General features: G+C 41.5%; 1 protein-coding gene across 12 annotated transcripts in view; it reads right to left on the reverse strand.

The window, feature by feature from the left end:
• Nucleotides 1-18299, reverse strand: part of Dnah11 (dynein, axonemal, heavy chain 11) — a 316394-nt gene that overhangs the window by 40758 nt on the left and 257337 nt on the right. For all 12 annotated transcript variants that reach the window (XM_039078094.2, XM_063262810.1, XM_039078093.2 and 9 more), the window contains 3 exons: nucleotides 8011-8215; nucleotides 6695-6859; nucleotides 3850-3990 (listed from right to left, as the gene is read on the reverse strand). In XM_039078094.2, the coding sequence (XP_038934022.1) occupies nucleotides 3850-3990; nucleotides 6695-6859; nucleotides 8011-8215 (511 nt within the window). The remainder of the gene's footprint in view (nucleotides 1-3849; nucleotides 3991-6694; nucleotides 6860-8010; nucleotides 8216-18299) is intronic.

Genomic DNA, 18299 nt, shown 5'->3' on the forward strand with positions numbered 1-18299 from the left:
CAAGGCCAGTGTGGGACAGAGTGAATTTAGGTACAGGCACAGTCAGAATAGTAATCTCAGGACTGGATCCCACCCAGCTAAGTTTATTGTTTGTGCTTACAATGGCAGGCAGAGCTTGGAAAAAATAAAATTATATATATATATATATATATAAAATTTTATATATATATATATATATATGCTACTTGCTGTCCTTTTCCTAACAGTCAATGGGCTAAGGTCTTAGAATGCTGATGTGTGGGATGGTCAAGAGGGAACCTGGAATAGATGACTGATGACTGACTTGATATGTAAATAAAAGACTGGGCTTTTGGTCTGCATGAGATGAACTTGTAGAGAATGATAGCAGAAATGATCTCAAGCAGAAAGAGCTATCTGGAAAGACCTCTGTCTTGAACAGACTATAGAGCCAAGAGCTATCTACAGAGAAGCGACCCAGGTAGCCATTTCAAGCAGACTACAAGGCTGTCATCTAGTAACCACGGTTTGACTCCGAGTCATTCCTTTCGATGTTCTCAAACACCCCTTCCCTCATGAACCCCTCTCAGAGTTGAAGCTGGTCCTTGGCAAGGATAGATGGATTTGTACACATCTGTCTCTCTACACAGATGCATTTTAAGTATTAGAGTATAGAACGATTTGCTTTGTAGTACATATGTGTGAAAGCAAAATCCTGTGATGTCAGATGCACAAAATAAATCCTGGCCTCACACGTGCTTGGTAAGTGCTCTACTACTGAGCTATATCCTCAGCCCTTGGTTATTATTATTACTAACTTTGGTGTTCATATGGATGTGTTTGGAAGCCAAGGCAACCTCGGGTGTTATTAATTAGGTGCTGTCAACCTTGTTTTGTGAAGCAGGGTCTACTATTGACCTAGAGCTGCCCATTTAGGCTATGGTCTCTGGCTAGCATACCCAACAGATTAAGTTGTTCTCACCTTCACCTCCCCTTCCTCCCACCAGGCCTGATGCCTGACATGGGTGCTGGGTGGAAAACATTTTACTGACAAAGCCATTTTACTGACACAGCCATCTTCCAGCCCAAGACTCCTTCAACTTTCACCACCCCAAAATTCTCAAGTGCTTCCTTAGAGTAATTGCTACCACAGTCCCCATCAGTCCCAGCCCCATAGACCCATCTCTGTTTCTGTAGGTTAATCTTGTCCTTTCTCCACTCTCTCATGCACAAGATTTATATGGTGAGCTTTCTTCAGTATCCGGATGCTGCTTCCAACATCATATTTTTATGATAAACAAATTTGTGCACCTGTATATATTTTATTTGTTTGTTTATATTTTTGAGCAATTCCTTTGGGTTATTTACAAATTTTGATGTAGGAAAAATGTCTGTGAGCATTGTGATAAAAATTTTGTGTGATTCTTTGTATTCATATTTCCCTCAGGCCCATACCTAGAGTAAAAATGTGAGGTCACATTGGAACTGTGCCCTGTACCTAGCAGGGAGTCACCAAAGTGTCCTCCAAAATGACTTCTGAAGCTTCATTTTCCCAGCAATGTGAAGGTGCTGTGGTGCCTTAGAACTGCTGAAATTTTAGCAGTCCCTACTGGGTATAGAGCAAGACCCTGGGCATAGAGTAAGGTTGGCCTTGATTTGACATTTCTGTAATGACTGTTAGACATTTTCAGGTTCTATGAGGCATGCTTATGTCTTCCTCTGCACATCTATCTAGCCTACATCATTGAGTTGTCTGTGTTCTTCTTATACCTAACAAATCCTTTCTTAGAAACACGTATTGTGAGTTTTAGTTTTGCTAGTCCATAGTTTGTCTCTTCATTTTCCAAACAGTGCCTTGTGAGAACTATAAACCTTAAACATGATAGGATGAATTTTATTTTTGTAGATGGATCCTATGTGTCACTGTTCTGGAGGAGTTTAACTGCGAGATTCATGAGTGCTCTATAGTTTTCTTGCCAGACCTTAGCTCTAGCTGGGCACCTGTTAATCTAGGCAGGCATTACTGGTTTAGCTTTCTCATTCTCTTTATATATTGTTGCTGTTGTGAAATCTTGCCATACACTTCTCTTGTCAAGGCTTTCACTGTGCCAGTTACATAAAGTTACATAGTAGGAGGCATGCCAGTTACATAAAGTTACATAGTAGGAGGCATGCCTGTTACATAAAGAAGTTACATAGTAGGATGCATACCAGTTATATAAAGTTAATAGCAGGAGGCATGCTAGTTATACTTACCTCACTGATACACCATCTCCAAGGGCCTGAGGTTGTAGATTCAAATCATATGTTCACTTCTGACTCTTTTGCCACCACCCCAGCCATCTATCTGCTCCAGGCCTTCCACTGGCTTCTTGATGCACAGAAAATATAGATTTCTTAACAGCCTGAGAAGCTCTATAGGATCAAGTCTAACGTACCTTTCTCTTGGGTTCTGTCTCTTGTAACCTCTGTCCTCATGCTCATTACCCTCTGGCCAGAGATACATCTTTACAGCATGCAATTTCCAGCCCTTTCATGCCTCAAACAGCCCTGCTTACCCAACACTTGTTAGTGCTTTCCTTCAAGCTCCTCCTCAAGCAATACTTCCTCTGAATGGCCTTGCCTGTGCCTCTCCTATTTATTACTATATGTATAGTGGTTTTTTATAAGCCTATGTGTTTATTAAAGATATATGTATGTCTACCCATATGTGGAGGTTAGAGGGCTACTTGTGGAATTATTTTTCCCTTCTACTAGGTAGGTTCAGGAGATTAAACTCAGGCTGTCAGACTTATTGGTGCCTTGATCTGCTGAGTCAATTACTTAAAATTTTGAAATTAATGTAGTGTTTAAGGTATTGACACCACAGCAATTATGGACATGTTATTTCGAGTGTTTTAAATAACACTTACTCCTTATAGAGAAATAAATATCAAACTAGAAAATTTTACATAAAACACACTCAAATAAAGCTACCTGATGATTCCACATGGCTGTATGGTAGCTTTTTTAGATGCTTTTATTATTTAGAAATCTTTATGGTGAGTGTGCATGGCATTATCTTATGGTGTTTTGAACAAAGTATAGTTAGTTGATTCTCTTTCCTTCTCCTCTTCTCCCTCATCCACTGCTTCCCTGGTAGTCCCGCCTTTAGATTCTTTTCTTTTTCAGTGTCTAATGAGTCCTTTTGCCCACTTCTAATGTTTTTATTAAAAATAAAACAAGACGCTAGGGAGGGGATACCACACGTTTAGTTCCAGCACTACGGAGGCAAGGAAAGTGGATATCAGAGTTGGAGGCTAGCTTGGACTACAGACTGAGATCCAGAACACCCAGGGATACAGAGAGGAAACCCTGTCTCAGAAAACAAAACCAACAAAACAAACAAACCCACCTACACACCCAGAGACAAGCCACCTGCATGATGATGGGTCTTGTTAAGGATTTGTTTCAAAACTGACAGCAAGAATTAAAGATCCTTCTCAAAGACAGAGCAGCATGGCAGACAGAGCCTGGCTTTTGGAGTCAAACCAGCACAAGCTGAAATCCAGACTCTAATAATCACAGAACATGAATTTGGGGGCAGTGTGTTTGAAATCTAAAAAGGTTACCTTTTTCTTTTCTTTTCTTTCTTTCTTTCTTTCTTTCTTTCTTTCTTTCTTTCTTTTCTTTTCTTTTTTTTTTTTTTTTTTTTTTTTTTGGTGAGGAGAAAACTGAAATGCTTTCTTGGAATGTTTTAGGGAATCTGATATACGTAATCGTTACTTAAAATGCTTTGCCCAATTCTTTCTCCCTTCCTGCCAGGACTGCTGAGAAATAAATCCCTAATTTCTAGGGATAAAAATCAGGCTTTCTGGAGTTACGGATCTTCCTTAGCCTGTTCAGCATTACCTTCAGAGAGAACTGGTAGACGGGGTTGATTTTCCGGAGGTCACTGATAACAAAGTACATAAGGGAGGCTCTTGCTGCCACCGGTCTGTAGCACTCACGGGTCTCGTTGATTTTTCTCTCATTTTCTCTGGCCTCTATCACCTGTAATGGGATCAAATGATAGCTGCAACTTATCTCTGTGTTTTCTAAACACATGCCATCGATGGAAGGACTCTCAGGAATGTTTGAAATGGGCAACTATTGCGCATTGAGCCCGGTGCTGTGGCCACGTTTGTATTCCCAGTAGTTGGGAGGCTGAGGAGCATTGAGTTTGGGTCTGGTCTGCAATACCATAATGTGCTCCTTCAAGAACAACCTGCAGCAGAGAGTGAGGCCCCAACTCAGTAGAGCAAAACAAGCAAAGGAAGTAAAGTATATTACAGGCCTGACTTCTGTAGACATGAGCTTTGATGAAATTACTAGGGCCATGCCGGCAAGATGACCCACGGGAAACAGTGCTTGCCACACAAGTCCAAGAACCTATGATCTCAAGGTGGGGGTAGAAAACGAACTAACTCTGGAGAGCCGCCCTCTGACCTCCACACAGTGTGGTACGTACATATCCAAATAATAAATATCAACATTTAAAGAAATTCTTAAATTCCTATTTTCAAATAACCTTTTCTCATGAACTGCATTCCACCGGGAAGGGAGAGGGCGCTGGCTGCTTCCGACCCTGTAGATTTAAATGACCTTAACTGTTTTGCCTCTGCAGAATCTGCTTTTGAATAATGTCACCTTCCTGCCTCTCTTCTCTCATTCAGGCCTTAATAACCTAGGTATATTGCCTCCCAGGGATGGCTCTTAAAAGTCTGCTGGGTCAACTCAGTGCCAGTGGTTTTATTAGGGAACGAGATCCACAAATGCAGCCAAGGTCAACAGCACCGGCAATATCCACGCGTCCTAAACGGCCTTTGTATGAGGGCTCCCCCAGCCATCAAATTCCAACAATACCAGCTCTCCATATACTCAAATATTCCCACTTATTCTAACTTGCTAGCTCCTGGGAACATTTAATGAGATTATATATATATATATATATATATATATATATATATATATCTGACCATCAATGACTCATTTTTATTTAAGGATAAAAAAATACCTATTTCTATAACCAGGTACAAATCTATTCTTTTTTTTTTCCTATAAGAATACATGCTGCTGGCCCACTGCAGCTTTAAGTGATACAATATTTCCCTCTAAACATTTCTATGGTCTTGACTCATGATGTGTGTGAATGACAGACAGGGCAGAGAGGGCTGTGGTTTCATGGTGGTATATTAAGAAGATAGGAAGTTAACTCAAAGCCTTAATTTACTTAATTGCCCTAATCTTTACTATCTTAGGAGCCACCTAGCAAACACTTACTTAAAAGAAGAGAGTAATTTGGGATTCTATTGCCTTGCTTAATTTAAGGCACATACGTTGGGTGTATGGCGACACAGCTTCTGCTGGGTAATTAGCAGATTACTTAGTCAGGAGGATATGCCACAAACCAAGGAAGAGTCTAGTTCTGATCCAAACTGCACAATGTTAACAGTTACTGGCCACTTGTGCAAGTCCAGAGTGCGCACATCACACACAGCCCATTGTGATCTAGGCTGCTCACTTACTAGGATGCTGTTCATGGGAAATGGCTAATTGGCCTTTGAAAAATGTCATTTTCCCAGGGTAAATGGTGCAGCACTGAGACCCACATGGGACCATTCCTTGCTTGGTTCTTGCCACCAGAGGCTTGTACATAAAACTTCAGTTCCAAAGATTTCTCTAAAAACTCAATACGCTGGGATATTTCTTGGAACCTAGCTTCACCCCTTTCTTATAGTTTCTACTATATAAACCAGGAGGCTCCAACATTGGTCACACAAGAAATATTAATATAATTAAATGGAACTTGAAGTACCAATTGAACCATTTCCATTCTTAATCCTGTACTAGTAGCCCAAGTATTGAGTGCTGTTTATTAAGTGGCCTAAATTATACACTAAACCTGTTTTCTTAGAGGAGTCACCAAACACTGATTACCTTGTGCAAACTGAAGTTCTCAGTGGGTGGTGCTGTTAAGAGGTACACACACGCACATTAAGATTCTCCAAGGCCCAAGGCTAGAACTTCCTGATTATGGAGAGTTAAAATGTTTAACACGAGAGCCAAATTATCTCTTGTTATTTTTAGTTCCTTTAAAGCCATTCATGGCCCGTGTATCCATGTCTGACCTAGTGACTATCAAGAACCTTTAAAATGGGGCTGGAGAGTTCACTAGCAGTTAAGATCACTGGATCCCCAGCTAGAGGACCTGGGTTCAATCCCCAGCACCCACATGGCAACTCACAACTGTGTAACTAACTCCAGAGGATATGCTACCCTCACACAGATACACATGAAGGCAAAACATTAATGGGCATAAAACAAAAATAAATAGATTGTAAAAACCTTTAAAATGACTCTTAGCAAACCACTAGCTTCTACCAACTTCAAAACTGAGAATGTCACTAGGTAGCGTCTGAGACCTATAGTATATTTACCCCGTTTTGCTATATAACCCATCGACCTGATGCAAGTGCCTTGGTTAATTGTTTTCTTTTTATCTCTTACTATAAATACACCATGAATCTGTTACCACATTGGGTTACAGTTTTCGGGGTAACCTCAATCTGTGTCCCTAGGCCATGGCCACTCATAATTGGCTCCAGAATAAACTCTTACTTCCTTTGAATGGAGAACTGCGTTTTGTGTTGACAGCTGCCGTCTGCTCCATTCCAGCAGAGTGCCGAGCCAGCCAGGGGTTCTCTGCTGCTCTTACCTTGTGCTCTATTTCTGCTGCAGTGGCCTTGGTGGTCTCCAGGCGCTCTACCAGGTCCGTGTCATCCAGGAAGCTCCCCTCTGCAGCAGAGAGGCGCAGGAGAAGGTCCTCCTCAAGATGCCTCAGCTCTATCTTAAAGTCGTTTTGGTGCTTGGTCAAAACTAGCTAATGGGAAATATTAGGGATGGCGGTTAAGTCTCTGCTTTGTTCAGAACAGTTCTCATAATCACGGGAGCCACAGGGGTCAGCGCAAGCATGATAAGAAACACAATGGTTAAAAAAAAAACACACTGATCAGAACTACGAACATTACGTAAAAAACTAAGACAGCATGCTAACATTTGGTTAGAATCTAAAGGTTTAGAGCGTGGATGCTTATTTAACATTGATAACCTCTAGGAAGACTGCTTAAGAAAATAATAGAAGTTTTTGGCTTATACTCTGACATTTAAACAGCTTGGAAGACCTATTATGAGGAAGATTTCAAAATAAGGAAAGAGGTAAGCACTTGTCTTTTACCAAGAACAGAGGTCTTGGGCCAACTGTCACCAGAAAATTCAGAGTCACTAGCAGAACCCATAAACTGTACCTGGCCTTTGCAGGAGGGTAAAACCTTCCTGAGTACCCAGGAGCATGAGGAGCCCTCACCATCTCTGTTTTCTCTCTGGGAGGCATGCCGCATTCTCACAGTAAAGACTAAAGAATAAACCACAGTTGCCTAGAGCAGGAGGAAACTCAGGGGAACTGTAATCATTTTGGTAGTTCCTACCCACAGAGCCTTCTCTTGCCCTTACCAAAATCCCACCATGGGGAAACTAAGCTGACCAAGGAGAAGGGTTATAACGGATGACTCCAGGATACAACAGATAACTCAGAGAGTTGAACATATATCGCACAGAGTCTGGCAGCAGACACAAGATCTATACAGGCTTAAGCCAGCAGAGGTCCCAGCACAGAGAAGAGAGTAGATATGGGGTCCAAACCCTAACCAAGAGGCTATCTTTAATTGGTACCCACTGGCAAAGGAAAACCACCAGTTTTTTTTTTTCCAGTAGAGTTTTCTGGGCTGGTTTACATTGGACTGGATCCTCTTATATCTGTTAGACATCAAGAAAATGACAGCTGAAGCTGACTGACAAGCTCCAAGCCTGAGCTCTGGTCCCTCTCCACAGCTAATGCCCAGCCTTAGCTACCTGGCATTTCTCAGGAGGACTTTCCTCAGTTGCAGAATCCTACTTCACAGGCAAGCATCTGGCATTGTCATCTGTGCTGAGGGGGTGATGGGTAAGTTCCGGGGTTGATGCAGTAATATTTACCTTTAGCCTCTCCAAATCTGGCCTTTCGACACTGACTACCTCTGCCAGCAGCTGGCCTTCAAGACCATCTTCTGTGACTGTGAAATTGAGGAGGGTCGTCTGGGCTTGTAGTTCTGGCTTGTAGTGTGGGTTTGCCAGTTTCGTGTGTAGGATGAGGCGGAAGTTCTTGTTGAATTCACATTCTTTATCACCAATCCTGATGTACCTACAGGGGCCACGACACAGACACTCAGGAGATCCCTGAGACCACGAGAATAGGAAGGTACTGTTCCATCCCTTGATTCTGGTAATACTCCTAAGCCACAGGATGAACAAAGGATGCCATTAGACCTCTGTCTATTTCTGTAGGTGTGAACCAGTAACAGTGTGACAACTCACCAATGTTGCTCTGACAGTCAGCAAAGTGTGGCTTTCACTGTACTTTCTGAGATTAAACTTATATCAGACATTGCTATTTCCTAGAGTGTTATATTATTTTCAAAGCATTTTTATGTGAAATCATAGGAAAATACTGCTGCTCTTGTTGAAGGATAGACTAAAGCAGGCATGTTTTGAGGCATGCACACACACACACACACACACACACACGCACACACACACACACACACTCTCCGTCTACACTAAACTATATTACTATGCCATTAGTGAAATATTTTACTTGCTGAAATATTAAATTACAGACTTATACACACTATGTTAGTAGACAATTCCTTATATATTATATTAACATATTATCACCATGTTAAAAATAGTAACCATGTATTAATAGTTGCTTTTGTTTCCAAAACTCAGCTATTGAAATACATCTTTAGATCCATTGTTTTCTATTATTTTTGCCTGGCTTATTTTTTCTTATCTGCTAGGAAGAACACTATAGAAGAGTTCTTCAATTCAAGTGACAGACAGACAAACAGAAATTGAACCCACAGATGATTCGACTTGTCAAACATTTTGCTTAGGTGGCCTGATGATGCACATAAAAAGTTTGGAGTGTCACTAAGCTAAGGAACAACTCACTCTCTTTTAGTCTTGAATATTGATTAAAAAGTCTGAATTCTTCACTACTAAAACTGTAAAATTTTATTTTTTTAAGGTCACAGGGATTAAACCAATAGCCTCATGCCAGCTAGGCAACAGAGACACTCTACCATCAAATCCTGTCTCCAGCCTTCTTTTTACCTTTTCATTCTGTGACACATTCTACTAAGCTGCCTAATTTGGGCCTTGACCTTGAAATTTCCTGCTTCAGACTCCCAAGTAGATAGGGACTTCAGGCTGCATGATCAGCACTGCTTTGTGAAATATTTGATTATTGAAAATGTTATGATGATCAATGCCATGTAAAGCCAGGGTTGCTATTAATCTAACGACAGAATGCTATACAGCCCGTGAGAGAAAACTATTCACTGCCTGTCTCGCTGACTCTCAGGTGAGAGGGTATTTACTTGGAATATTAACGTTGATAATTGAGCACATTGATAGTTGAGAAGAAATGACAGTGTGCACATCCAGCACCTGTTTCTAACAATTAAAACAAAAATGAGCAGAAGTTCTCAGGATGCTGAACTGAGGCAATCTCTGGGCTGCTGGCTTGGGCTCTTCTGTGACTGTGCCTTACAAAGTGACTGTCAAGTGCAGATGGGTGGTAAAGGACCCCGTACCCACTCACCACTGTTTGGAGGAAGTTTTGAGACAATTTGCTGTAATGTATCATTCAAGCTTTAATTGCCTGGATATGAATTAAGAATCCCAAGGACTGAATAGACTAGTGGCCCAATTTAAATTTTGTTTCCACTGAAAAGTGACCTTCCATTTGTAGTAAAAAAAACAGAGCAAGTGTTAGCCTCAAAGCTGGAGACATGGCCTGCAGCCTACTTGAGAGCTTTGTGAAGCTGAAAGGTGATATCATTCACTGTGTCTGGTTTGGGTTTGTTTGCTTTGTTAGTTCTTTTCCAAGAGGAAAAAGAGCCATTATTCCAGCAACCCAATCTTGACTGAGTTAGTGTACACCTTTGTAGTGTGTTTCTCTCTCTTTTAAAACAAAGATAGGACCTGTGTCTGAATGATGAGTACTGGCATCCCTGTTGGAATACAGAGAACCTTTACAGATGGATGAACCGAGGATGCTGGAATAGACAGATGATCATGGTGGTCTGAACTCATGTTTTATAGTCTAAGGGTCAGACAACACATGTTCACACTGACACACAGTTTCCAGGTGATACCATGCTTATGGCTCTATGTATCTATCTATGTATCTATCTATGTATCTATCTATGTATCTATCTATGTATCTATCTATGTATCTATCTATGTATCTATCTATGTATCTATCTATGTATCTATCTATCTATCTATCTATCTATCTATCTATCTATCTATCTACCTACCTACCAACCATCTATCTACCTGTGCCATTCTTTCTTAAACAGAAACTGAACACCTACTGTAGCATGAAATATAAAATATGAACCCCACACTTCCTCCAGCAAGTGCACTGGCAGGCAGACCGGCCTGTTCTCAGCCCAGCAGACTGGCCAACCTGTTCTCATCTGGACAGACTCTGACCCGGAGCTCTGATAATCTCTCCACTTGGCTTGCTATATTTTCATGGGGGTGGGGGGTGTTGCTGCTACACCAGCCCCACACTTCCAAACTCCCATAGCTAGTTGAGGAGCATTTCTTGCAAACCCATGTCTGCCACTATACCTTTCTCTTTGGGACCCAGTTGAGTCACTGTGTGAAGGAAAACACCACACAAATTTAGTTTAGAATCAACAGGTAACCCAATTGCTGGGTGCAGCAATTAGTATCCTAATTTGTAAGCTATTCTAAGATACAAATCCTCCAATAGTGAATCCCAGGGGATCTATTTGCCACCTGAACATTGGGGGGCACTATCTACATTTTGTCCTCCACCATCTCTCCCATCCAAAGAGGAGTATCTTTCTCCTGCCTCCCCTCTTCCTCTCTCTGATCTGGAAGTCCCGCCTACTCCACACCCAGTGACTGGTCCCCTAAAATCTTTATTCATTAGGGGAAAGTTCTGCCACTGTGTTGGTTGTCAGCGAGCCTTCTAAGTACAGGGCATCTAATTATTTCCAAGGCAAATTAGATCTCTGCTCCCACAGATATTACTTCCTAGTAATAGGTATTGTGAGTATAGTATTTTAAGTATCTGTATATCAGATACTCACAATATGACAGGTACATGTAAATTTCAAATATCTACTCAATCAGAAGACAGGCAGAAGATGGGGAAAGATAGCTCTTCAAAATGGGGTGCAAATATCATCATTAAGACAAATTGAGAGCTTGGGAGAGCTGGCCAGGAGCCACATAAAGAACTGTGGTAAAAGTTTAATTTGTGTTGGTATGTGTGATGTGTACATGTTTGTGCGTGTTCTCATGGTCCGCCAGACAAAACAAAAAAAAAAAAAAAAAAAAAACAAAAAACCAAAAAACCCACCAACATTGCAGCCAATTTACTTGTGGAAGCAAGCTGCAAACATCAAATTCCCATCTTTTTGAGAACCAACAGGATCTCACGAGGCAAATTCCCACCCCTGATTCCTGCATGGAATGGGGTCAAAGTTCAGGTAAAATAAAACATGTGCAATACCACATCATCAGTCTAGGTGTGTCAGCTGTGCAAACCACATACGTGGATTTCATGATTAGTACTGGAGTCACATCCCCAATATATCATTATGTCCATGCAATAACTCCAAATTAAAAAAAAAAAAACAAAACAAACTCAAACTGAAATACTTCTGGTTCTGGTATCTCGCATGAAAGACACTGTGCCTGCAGATAGCGTTTGGACCTCAGCATGAAATCGCTCTAGGGTAGAAACTGGCCAGTGCTTGCTGTCAGCAGATCTGATTGCACCAGCTCTGTGGATTTCTCCATAATATGTCCTTGTTTTTCCAACGCTTTAAAGCCGTTCTTTGCTCACAGGTCACACCTTGACAGGCTACTGGCTTCCTTCCTTCCTAGAGGATCACATCAGTTGGTGTGGTAGTGTAAATTTCTGCTAAAGGTCCACACTAACCTACGGTTCTGATCATTCACTACAGATAACCTCTCTTTAGGTTTTCAAGGACAATTCAGGAGAAAGGCCAGCATTACGCACGGATATCTCGCAATATCATTGTTAGATGCTTTGGCTGGTTAAATATTCGGCCAAATACCTGCTTTACAGCAAGTACACTGCAGTGCACTTATGGCCAACTCTATCTCCCTTGTGTACCTATCTGTGTACATTATGAGGCATTTGCAAATTAAGAGCCAGGGTATGCATCTACTTTTCAAGGTCTGACTTTTTCCCTGTGAGAAAAAGTGAGAGGGTCTGTGGAGATGGTTTAGGTAGCTCCTTGTGCACATAACGATACCTGTGTGGTGCACGCCTGGGAATGAACCTGAGGCTCACTGGCAAGCCAGCTAGATGAATTGGCGAGCTTCAGGTTCAGTCTCAGAAAGCAAGGGTGGAAGAAACTGGAGGCAATGCTTAGTATCAAAAACTGGCCTCCACGTGAAGGCACATACATATGTGCACATGCACATACATGTACACTAAGCAAGTAATAAATTTTAGAAAAGGAAATAGTTACTAGAGAGGGGAGCTGTGCTGCGGAAGAGAACTACAAACTGGGATTTTACACCCTGCTTGGAAGCATCATTTGATAGCTTTAGGTTTCCCGGGGACAGTAAATTATCCTCAATTGGGGTGTTTATGATCTATGAAAGGCAAAAATTGCATAATGATACAGTTGGTTTTATCATTGCTGCTAGGTTAATTTTTGGTTAATCTCCTGTCTGGGAAAATTAAACAGACTGTTAACACCCTCTTCTACTTTGAAGACTCTAAACCACAACAGCATTAACCGGAGGGGTGGAGAAGCAGACAGACAAATGTCCCTGCTTCTGTGAACAGTGCGAACCCCAAGGTTGACTTCTGCTATTCAGGGCTGCCATGGCTCATTGGAGCTGCTGCGAGCGGCACAGAGGTAGGAAGTGCAGTCTTTTGCTTAAAGCAAAGTCTGTCTGAATTTACTTCCTGCCCTACTACCCTCGAGAACAGAATATTCTTTTATCCCCTCACAGTGAGACTCACAGGTGGAAGGGACTTCCAAATTTGGGGTACATTTGCCTATGGAGAACGTTTTTTTACACTCTCCTAAGGAGTTAGCTACCCTTTACCTTCTAGCTGGATGAGATTGGCTGGTTTGGAGGCGAAAGAGTTATTTGGACAGCTCAGAACTGAACTGAAATGCTTTTTCCCAGGGCAAACACTATGGGCTAATTGGCCAGGACCTGGGGTGAGTCAAGGACATTCTAGTTCACCTTGCTGTGAGGTAATTTTAGAGCAAGCCTAACCTCTCTAGATTCTTCTTTTTATGGACCCAAAGAGTTCATGATTTGCCCAAGGTCCCTGCTGCCTGGCAGATCTGGGACTACTAAGACTCTGTTCTCTGGACACCTGGTGTAAAATCTATTTCACTGTATCTCATTGCAGACTAATTTGTGTTCACAGAGGCTGCCTACAATGTCTCTGTTAACCTATTTAGCCATTGATAGCAAGAGGGCATAGAAGATACAGCTGACTTGGGATTAACCTGAGGCAGTTAGAGGGAAAATAGACAGGGCTCAGAGCACGCAGCCCTGTTTCTAATCTTTGTTTAGAAATTCTGTTGTTTATGAAGGAAAGTGGCCGTGATCTATAATTTCTAATATTTATTATATGAATTATTTATCTTACAGACTTATGGCTTCCAGGAAAAGTAAAGGATATTTAGGAGGAATTAATGATTCTGAAATAAATGTAATCATCTGCAAGTACATATTAACCAAAATTCAACTTTCATAGGTCAGGTTTGAATAAAATTCAGTTATATTTGGAATATAGGAATTCTTCCAAAGTTCATTCACAACCCAGCTCAAAAGTGTTCTGGACTAAAAAGGTATCTCATTACTTCCAGTCATGGAAGGTCACCATTATGGTGGTGGTAGGATGCACACATTGCTTTGAGAACGTATGAGCAGGGTTTGCTGGCTGATTCTCCTATCTCTTTTCTGAAAGCCTTGTACTAACAATGCAGGTTACCAGAGATTCCTAAAAGCCAGAGCCTGTGGCCTTCAAGAGACAGCAGCAATGTCTCCAAGGTAAGATTCTGAAACTGGAAGTTAAAATGTGGAATTTTCACAGCAAGGACCAGCATGGCAAGACGTCCCTAAGGCTATAATAGTTGTACTCATGCCTCGGAAGTCACCAACAGCTGTCTAATTTGACTTAGCATACTCTCAAAACGACAGAAATCATACATGGTACTAAAAACCTAGCCAATTACCTGGAGTAAGACTGCGGATCTTAGAGAAGAATCTATTACTATCACTAAACCACTAAGCAAGCATAATTCCCTCACAGAAAGCCACAGTGGGCCAAAATGCAGAATGCATCTGATGGTGGAGTGCACAGCGCCCCAGTGGATAGATCTACAGCTCAACCCCTGCTACTGATGCTCACAGACTGTCACAGAAGAGGGGCAGAAAGATTTAAGAGTCAGAGAACCAGGAAATCTGCCATGAGATTATATCTTCTAAAAGTGACAGGGAAGCTTCGTTCATAAATGCTCGACAATATGGCTGCCAAAACAAGGCTTGAAGAACACAGACGGCACCAACAGACATGCTAATGTGGAAGGGGGAATCTCGCGGAGCCACCACACAGTCAAAGAACTACAGGCAGCTGGGGAACGCTAAGAAATCATTTTCCCCAGGGCCGAGCCTCTAAAATGGTTGTCCACTACCAAGAGGTCAGTTCTGACATGTAAGTGACACTAAATGAATTCACCAGGCTGTATTTTTGTATGTAGACAGTGTGCATCAATGACAAAGAAACAGAGGCTGTGAACTTGAGAGCCTCTGTTGGGGTTGGAGAGCCATGGGAGGGGCTAGAGCGGGGATAGAAATGATGCGGTGATGCAGGTAATGGATATAAGGTTTGGAAGACTATTTCTTTAGTTTTGATCATGTCATAGATCCTTGGTTTGGGTGGTGGATAAAATAAAAATATATTGTTACTGAAAGTGTAAGTTTTAATGTATTTAAGCTTCCTATCTCGGTGCCTACTCTAACTGTATTTAAGCCCTGTAAGTTGAATACGTTTTTGTTTCTGGTTAACTTGGGTGTCTCAAGGTTTTACTTATTTTTATAATAAATTTTATAAAGGCTTAAAAAAAAGAAGACGAAGAATCTCATAGAACACTCTAGACCGTGTTCTCTAAAGCTACCCTGTCTTTTGAATTCCAGTCTCCCTTCCTTCCCAAGTGTTATCACTGCTCTCAAATCATGTCCATCCTGATCTTTGAATAAAGATTCTTCTTCTAAAAAAAAAACATTTAAATGAGTAAAAATAAATAAATAAAAAATAACATGGATGTACTGCCTGGTTTTGTGTCAATTTGACAAAAGCTAGAGCCATGAGAGAGGAAGGAATCTCAGTTGAGGAGACGCCTCCATGAGATCCAGTTGTAGGCATTTTCTCAACTAGAAGATTGATGGGGGAGGGCCCAGCCCATGGTAAGTGGGGCCATGCTTGAGCCAGTGGCAGCATCTGTCCATGGCCTCTGCATCAGATAGCTCCTGGTGATAAACAGCATATAGAAGTGTAAGCTAAATAAACCCTTTCCTACCCAATATGCTTTTTGGCCATGTGTTTTCTTGCAGCAACAGAAACTCTAACCAAATGTGTGGAGGTCTCCCCTTCCTGCTGCCTCCCTCCATACCTCCTTCCTCCCCCCACTCCCCCTTTCCTCATCCTTTCTTTTAGAGACAGGATCTCACTGTGTACCCCTGGCTGGTCTAGAACTCACTATGTAGACCGAGCTAGCCTAGAACTAACAAATCTCTGCCTGAAAGTGAGGATATTAAAAGTGCTCACCACATCCTGGCAGAATGAGGAACCCTGATCTCGGGGATGCACATCTGCAAGCCAAGGGAGTGTCTTACATTTACTGGAGCCATTTTCCAGACAGCATGGTTACAGCTGAGATACTATCTGTTTTGAATGACAGAGACTTTAACAGATCTCTGATGTGACCCAGTATTCTGTGTACCAAAGCAAATGTCATCATTAATTTTTTATATAATCTTCCAATACCAAACACAGAAAACAGAGCATAATTCTTTTACAGTGGAGCTGGGCTTCGGAGGCAGGTCCATGTCTTTACTAGGAATGGCTGCAGATGGATTCGTTCAAAAGGATTTGTAGGATTAGGAGACAAACTGCCTAAAGATATTGTATAGCATTCTATAGCTGGTTCTCTTTCTAATTTGGACAATTCAGGCAAAGATAGAAGTTAGGTTTTATGGTAAATAAATAACAGAGCCCCACTACTTGAGAGTAAAAGCACACTCCAGAGAAGAAATCAACGTTCAAAGGACATCTAAAAGCCTTCCGGTTCACCCTGCTGTTTAAAATGAGTGCCTGCCGCTACTGCTGAGAGTGTAGCCAAAAAGCTCAGGTGTGTGGTGCTGAGAGCGGAGCCGTAACTTAGCAACCCCAGCAGGAAGGGCGGTGCTCGTTGGTCAAACCCAGTTCTTCCCGAAAGGCTTTGGACTGAAAGCTTCACAGCTGTCAAACCCCGAAGGTGAGGAATGAAGGCCCTGGAGGAGCAGAAATGAGTTAATCTGCTCGCTCCTTCACACAAGTGAGCACGAATACAGTGTGCCCCTCTACGTAAAAGATGACTTCAATCGGAATTTCAAAGTGAAACAAAAAAGATGTTTTAGGACTCCAGGAAACACCGCATAGAAGAACAAAAAGCAAACGGCAATCTAAAAAAAATTACCTCCTCTGGAATAAATGTGCGCGCGCGCGCACGCACACACACACACACACACACACACACACACACACACACCTACCATATTGAAACACTATAGCAAAACAAGAGATTCTAAATTCATTAATGTACGTTTACAGCAGAGTTCTCAACCTGTGGGTCGCGGCCCCTTTGTGAAACATCTATCCTCAAAAATATTTGCATACGAGTTATGAGGTAGCAATGGAGGTAATTTTGCGATTGAAGCCACACAGCATGAGGAACTGTATTAAAGGGTCACAGCATGAGGAAGGTAGGGAACCGCTGTTTTGGAGGATTGCTCTTCTGAAAAAGAATCCAAAGTGTTCTGTTTCTTTTAAGTCTGTAGCAGGGTTCGGTAACAATTTTCAGATAAAATCTAAGAGCCAGATCCTGTGACATCGAGTCATGCCCACGAGACCCTTGTGTGACACTTTATGTTTCCTTTTATAACCTGGGTTAAGATTCAGAATGGAAAAGGTGTTGTAGTGTTTTTCCTGACAATAAAAAACTTTATTTTGACATTAGAGGATAGGGAAGACTAGATGCTGATTATTGGATTATTGTAGGCTAAATTATTGGAGGGCAAGAACGAATTCACAAAGAGGGTCTTACTCAAGACTCCTTCAGACAGGCCTACAGTTAAACATGACATAATTATTCCACAGCCAACGTAATGTTGAATAACTGGAAACTGGCTGATGAGGCGATTTTTATTAACGTTACCACCACTGTGAGAAAAGCCAGTCATTATAAAACAAATGTCAACAACAGGCTGTCTCCTTTTTCCCGTATTATTTTGGTAAAATGGAAATTTGTATCAGATAGGTAATACATCTGTTGGCCAATATTGGGTCTCTTTCTAAGACAGACTATTGTTAAAAGAATATATGGGGAGCAAATGCAGGAAGAAGTAAAAATTGTCTTCAAAAAATATTTATATCCCAGAGAAACACACAAACATTCATCTTGCTGTGAGGTTGCTCTGGGCGAGATTAAAGTTCAGAACCGACTTCCACAATACTTGTGGGGATTTGAAGGATTAAAGAGATATAATTTTATCAAGATGCTTCACAGTTCAGCGACTTCTCTAATATGTAAGCCAGTAAATTTGCTTTGGGAAAAAAATACATGTTGATAAATCTTCCCAGACATGTTTCCTGTCGATTGATACGTTAGGATGTATTTTAAGTGAGATTAGGATTGTCTGGAGTTAGGTGGATTTAATTATTAGTAATTACCCATCTGTTGTCAGCCTATGGCCCTTTATGGCAGGTATCTGGAGTGTGGGTCAGGTTCAACTGTATATCTTCTCAAACACAGATTTAATGCACTATTGATGAAACCATTACTCGAACCAAATTAAAGTCTAGGCTGATGTATTGGCCTACGGGGAGCTGTCAGACATGAAAGGAGCAATTAGTA

This window comes from Rattus norvegicus, chromosome 6 (genome assembly GCF_036323735.1).
Source record: "Rattus norvegicus strain BN/NHsdMcwi chromosome 6, GRCr8, whole genome shotgun sequence".
In the NCBI taxonomy this organism is placed as follows: Eukaryota; Metazoa; Chordata; class Mammalia; order Rodentia; family Muridae; genus Rattus; species Rattus norvegicus.